Genomic DNA, 6,314 nt, shown 5'->3' on the forward strand with positions numbered 1-6,314 from the left:
ACTCTGAGCGATGGCCACACGATCTCTGGCTGCGGACCCTTTCTAAGTTTAAATTGTTTCATGTGAGGACAAGGATTGAGTGCAACGCTCCGACATAGGCGGACGACGAGCGGGCAGCCGACCTAAACGGACAAAAAATGGACGAAGTGTGCGTCCATTTGGATCGGCGCGTTGGAGTTGCTCTTAGCGCTGGACGTGCGACTAGAAAGGATTGCGACTTTAGAAAGAAAGAAAAACTAAGGATTGCCCCTAATTATCACAGCTATAAGAGGGAGGATTCGCAAAATATCCAATATCTTCCCACTTCTCAAGCAACACCGAGTTGTCAATCAAAAGAAAAAGAAAAACCAAGACCCACACCGACGTCAGCGAAGTCGACGGCGGTGAGTCGACACCGAGCCTTGTAGAATTTCCCAAGCGCGATGGATCTCTGGGAGAGGGCGCGGTCCTTCGCCGGCGAGGCGGCAAAGCGCTCGCAGGAGCTGTCGCTGGAGGCGGCCAAGCGGTCGTCGGTGCTGGTGTCGGAGACGGCGAAGAAGTCCAAGGAGATCTTCTCGGAGACCGCCATCAAGTCCCGCGAGATGGCCGCGGAGGCGACCAAGCAGGCCGACCTCCTCGCCGGCCAGATCATGCACCTCGCCTCGGACATCCCCGTCCCCTCCATCCCGCCCATCCCCGCGATCTCGCCCCTCCCCTCCGCGGCCGAGTCGGAGCCCGACGCCGCCGAGCTCGAGCGCTACGGCATCACCGACGACCTCCGCGAGTTCGTCAACGGCATGACCATAAGCACCTTCCGCGACTTCCCCTTGCAAGGTGCGGTTCACTCATGGTTGGGTTTAGGGGATTCGAGGCGCTGGATTAACTGATGATACGATTTGTGTTGCACAGATGAGCCGGAGATGTCTGATGTGCCCACGGTGTCGAATGTGCGTCAGGATCTGAACGAATGGCAGGCTAGGCACGCCACTCTCGTCCTCTCGGCCGTCAAGGTTTTGTTTCGATTAACCATTTCAGTCAGTGGGGGTTTAATGCATGTATGTCCATGGGAGATTGGGTTTATGTGGCTCGATGTAATCGGTGAATGCACGTATGAACAGACACACATACTTCTGTGTTTGCATCCAAATCTGATTAGATGTGTATATTGAGATCAGAAAAAGGGTGAAAACTATGTTTTCAGTTTCAAATAATTTAGAGTATTAGAGTGATTGTTATTCTGGACAATAGATTGATTTTCGATTGGTGTGACGGTTAGAGGCTTAGAGCTAACTAAATAATTAGTACATTACTGACTTATCAACACTCGGGAAATGTCAAATATGGTATTTATGTTTCCTACTTTGCATGAATCAGAATGTACTAGATAAAATGGTTTGCCATGACCTTGTCTCCTTTAGGATTAGTTCAATAAGATCTCTGTTCTGTTATTTGTTGCAAGTTTACTGCTGGTCCAGTTCGCTTAGCCTCTGTTGGGCTATGAATTTATTACCCTGATAACCTTCATACTAGTTTTTGGTGTTGAGTCTCTAATGTTCTATTTTGGCGAAATTTTATTGAGTAGTGCTATCTTATGTTCAGGAAATTTCAAAGTTCAGATATGAGCTGTGCCCAAGATACATGAAAGAGCGTAAATTCTGGCGAGTTTATTTCTTGCTAGTAAACAACTATGTAACCCCGTAAGTCTTCTACTCTTCTTGCTTCATGTTGGCTCATGCTATGTAATCCTAATACATATTGTGGTCATTGGTCAACATGGGCCAAACTTCTGCAACGTTTGTCTTAACAGAATGGATTCTACATTGCCACATTGGCCACCTATAGATAGTTTGGACTGATTATTTCTTCAGAATACACACAATAGATATTCTGCCAGAATTATTTGTTCAAATTTTGTTTTGTCCAATTCAACCTGTAGGATCTTGCATATTGGAATTTGAACAATCTTTTTATTTCTAGAATCTGGATGGTTTGTCATTTATCCTTGGTCTCGCACTTGTTGAAGGAACTAAAAAATATATATTCTGATTGCCTTAGTGATGATTATTTAGTCTGTGAAATTCCACGATTCAGTTACCCAATAGACACTTGTATATGATAAATGAATTATGTTTCAAGCAGTGATTTTTTTTGCCACTCTATTTTGGGCTTATAACAAACTGGAATTGCCTCATGTAACCAGGGTCGATGTTTTTCTAGTTGAGCTAAAAATGGTTTGCTTTCCAAGTGCTTTAATGCTACATGTGTTAGTTTGAGCATAATTTTCTTGCACACTATGCACTAGTGTTGATCCTCTATAGCTTATTGACTTGAAATGTAACCCAAATAGTTACGAGACCAAATATTTTGAGGAGCTGAAAGTGAAAGCCGAGGAGGAAAAAATGGTTGCCCAGAAGGAAATATCACAGACCTCACAAACTACAACTTCAGAACAGAAAGACATGAAGGTGCCAAGCAAGACATCTACCTCATCAAATCGAGAGCAGGATCTGGATGTATTTCTTCTTGGAGATCTAGGCAGTGATGATGAGGGTCCTGGTACGCTATTCATTTACCTGCACCTGACCCTATCCAATTAATTGCTATATGTTACTCCATTTCTTGTATGTAATTTATTTTTTGTGTCATCACTTGCAGATGCTGGCGATGATGATGAGCTAGACGATGACTTTGATAAGATAGATGGTGCCTCAGTAAGTACACCTGCTTCCCTTAAAATAGATACCGTCACTAGCCACAGTTTATAAGATGGTATTGGTTCTAGTGTTTCATACCCATGGAATGTAGTTTTAATGTGCGGTAACTGTATTGGACAAGACATTGTACATTTGGAATTCCTTGTTCTAGTGCTACTACCAATGTGAGGTGTGGTGATCATTCTATAGCCTGTACACGTTTCTTGTTATTGCTGTGGTGTACAAGAAAAGCATTTGTGCAGGTGACACCACATATCTTTGACTTCCAGATTAGTGCTCGACCCTTGGTGGGGGCATGAATCTATTGCTTTAACAGGTGGAAGCGTAGTGCTCTACCACTAGGCTACTTAGGTGTCCCTTGAGATGTTGTGTATCACTTCCGTGTGTGTTTGACATGCTTGAGGCATATAAGATATTGCCGTTACATCTGTATGGTTGATGCTAACATCAGCTCCGTGCTTCTGCAGGGCTTAGAGAGTGACGGCGACGAGGATAAGAAGGCAGAAAATGCGAAGGAGTTGCTCTGATTATACGTGATGCCTTCCCGAGTCTACACAGATGGCGTTGATGTTGATGAAGGCGCTAGCGCACAGCTACTAGTCCCAGCTGCCGCTGTACATTGGAATGTTTGCATCTTTGCCGTGTCCCGTTGAAGCAAATGCTATTCTTGTTGTGATTGAAGTCTAGAAAACTGGTACCCCTGCTCTGGCATTCCTTTTTGTTTCTACTAGGGTGTTCTCTATTCTTCCTACACTGCTATATTCCTCAAGAGTGTGGTGAACTAAATTGAGCCCGGATTGACTTCTCATGTGAAATAAGATTCCATTTTTGTTTTTCACTGACGGCGATCCACATCATCTAAGTGATCATAGTATTTTCTCTGTTCAAATCTAAGGAGTGCGTAAAACTTTAATCAGAGTCTAATTTATCATAGTGTTTTCTATTCAAATCAAAAGTGTAAAACTTTCATCTGCGTCTGTTGGCAAAACTGTGATCCCTCCGTACGAGTGCATTAGGCACATTACGAAAACCAGGTAATCTCCAAACGCTTGAGGCCTCTTTGATTCGTAGGATTTTGAAAACGTAGGAATAGGAAAAGTATAGGGTTGGAGTGGCACACCCACTTGAATCCTATAGGATTAGCAACGAGTGTTTGATGCCACAGGAAAACAAAGGAATTGTAAAAATAGGTTGGAGTGGATGTTAGATTTCTTATGAAATGTAGTACAAAAGATTTCATAGGAAGAATGGAATCCAATTCTATGAATCAAAGGACCAATATAGAAAAAATCCTAAGGATTTCAATCCTTCAGAAATCCTAGAGTTCGTTTGAATCAAAGGAGCCCTTAGGTGTGATGCACTGTCTCCCACCTCATTAGGCACACTACGAAAACCAGACAACTCTCACCTCATTCACTGTTTTTTGTCACCTCAATTTCCCCTCTGCCTTGGTGTGCCAAAAAAATAAATCAGCCAATATAGGACGTGCGTAGTATGTGCCTTGCACAGCCGGAATCAGCCAATATATAGGGCAACTCTCACCTCATTCACTGTTTTTTGTCACCTCAATTTCTCCTCTGCCTTGGTCTGCCAAAAAAAGAAATCAGCCAATATAGGACGTGCGTAGTATGTGCCTTGCACAGCCCTTCTCATTTTTGGGTCCGCCTTGGTCTACCCAAGAGAGTACTAGCACTATTGTGAAGAAACCTTATTGAACCTGACTGGGCAACCACGTTGCCCCGACCACAATCAGGTTTGAACTACTATTTGAGATTATTAATTAGGTATGGAGGGTCGGCCATGACGAGCCAACCCTATTGATTCCCACAAATTATGTCGGCCATATGTCTTGATAGCCATACAGCACCCATCAGCTAAGGATGGACGTGGCATACATAGCCAACCGACCCTTTTTGAGTTGCAGACGTCCCATTCCCCTCCTACTTTGTACCCCTCCCCTGCCCGCGCCGCTCGCTCCCTCCCCGATGTGGGATTATTCAGCTGCGCTCTAGCCTCCAGCGCGCGAGCATTCCAGCGGGGTCGGGTGAGGATGGGCCGACCTCTCTCCAAAGGCTGACCAGCAGCCCATAGCCCAAAGCTTCTTCCTTAGGCCGCACGATATTTCATCTCAAAAAAAATGGAAGGACGGCCCACGATATGCTTCTTGTCGCGAAAATCACACCACGCATGGCTGAAAATTTTCAGCAAGCGCGTCGCAGAGTGCAGTGTAAACCACGCACTGTTTCTCTCTTTCAAAAATGATGAAGAAGCAGTACAGACAAGCACAGCTTCTGCAGGGTAGGGCGTGAAACTACTCTGTCTCGTACTACACTGTACGTCTGTACCTCTCGTTCACGTGCACGTTGAGATTTTGGAACGGCTGTGAATGGTCCCAGGGCTCTGTGCACCCTTGGACAAAGACTCGCACGCGGGGACAGCTCGTGAGTGTTCTACTGGTACAGTGGTACTGGAAGATGATTAGAGGAAAAAGGAGGAGTCCCCTCTCCCCTGAAGTCAGTCTCTCATGGCCGGTGCCTCGTTTGCTTCCTGCTAGCTGCCTTGGCATCTTCATCTGGACTTTCGATGTATACAGACAGACACGCTGACGGCATCTCCATTGCCACGCACCCCGTGCCGTGTTCTTCCAACCCCGCTCCATGCTGCAGGATGAGGGAGGCAGCACCCAACCGCAACCGCAACCGCAACCGGACAGTACCGAGCGGCCGGTGCGGTGCACGCATTCACATGACGTCCCTTGACCTTTTGCGATTTGCAATTATGCATGATATACTAGAATGGTAAGGTCAACCTTGCAACACTGGCCACATTCTTCGGGGAATTAATGTATGTACGTATCCATGGTCCTCGTTCATTTACGAAGGATCCCCAACTGGCAGCGCCATCATCAGCTGAACACCATGGTCGTGTTTGGTTGCCGTTTGCTACAGCGCCCGCATCACATACATTTCTCAACCCAGCCTGATTGAGCAAAAAACAGGCCCTAATACGCCATCTGCAACTTGTTTGGTTGCATGCATCTAATGTCCCTGAATTAGGTAATACGCAAGTGCACTTTGTTTGGTTGCCTGCATTGACCCAAGCGGCACATGAACACGGCGTTTGGTTGCATATGACGTACATGTTCTGCTTACCTTGTACCCTAGATGGTGAGCTTACCCACACCTAGCACACCAACGCCACAGCACAACAATGGCGATGAACTGGGCGAAGATGATGAAGTTCTTCAGCTTCAGCCCAAAATTGACGATCCACCTTGACACCTCCAACCTTGCCACTGTCAACACTGTTGCCTCTGTGCTTTCGCACCCAGTCGGAGTAAGCTTGTTCTGCTGCCTGCCTAGTCATGAACCCTCTATGGCTGCTGTTGCTATACGATGCCACTTGTGCACTGGCTTCTTCCCATGAACTATAAACCCCTGGAACCTTATCGATGAACACGGCATACCACTTGCCCTAGCAATGCACAAGAGCAAGAGTTGAAGCAGCAAATCAATGGAGCACACAACTAGCAAGCAAAGTAGCACACAAACAACAATGGAGCAGAAGAGAAGAAGTAAAGCATGCATGATCATACGGCATAGCAACTTCTTCCTAGCACTA

The 6,314-nt window shown here is 45.9% G+C and overlaps 1 protein-coding gene and 1 non-coding gene across 2 annotated transcripts; one reads left to right on the top strand and one right to left on the bottom strand.

Annotated features, from left to right (window-relative positions):
- The first annotated feature begins 316 nt into the window (after positions 1–316).
- LOC109754458 (uncharacterized) lies at positions 317–3,531 on the top strand. Its single transcript, XM_020313365.4, has 6 exons — positions 317–813; positions 889–989; positions 1,579–1,676; positions 2,327–2,535; positions 2,635–2,690; positions 3,161–3,531. Exons 1-6 carry the CDS (start codon positions 423–425, stop codon positions 3,218–3,220), a joined length of 915 nt encoding a protein of 304 aa, XP_020168954.1. The 5' UTR covers positions 317–422; the 3' UTR covers positions 3,221–3,531.
- Positions 3,532–4,480: 949 nt separating this feature from the next.
- LOC120967670 (U11 spliceosomal RNA) lies at positions 4,481–4,608 on the bottom strand. The gene has a single exon (XR_005761396.1). It is a non-coding gene; the product is annotated as a U11 spliceosomal RNA (small nuclear RNA).
- Between the last annotated feature and the right edge of the window lie 1,706 nt (positions 4,609–6,314).

This window comes from Aegilops tauschii, chromosome 6 (assembly GCF_002575655.3).
Source record: "Aegilops tauschii subsp. strangulata cultivar AL8/78 chromosome 6, Aet v6.0, whole genome shotgun sequence".
In the NCBI taxonomy this organism is placed as follows: Eukaryota; Viridiplantae; Streptophyta; class Magnoliopsida; order Poales; family Poaceae; genus Aegilops; species Aegilops tauschii.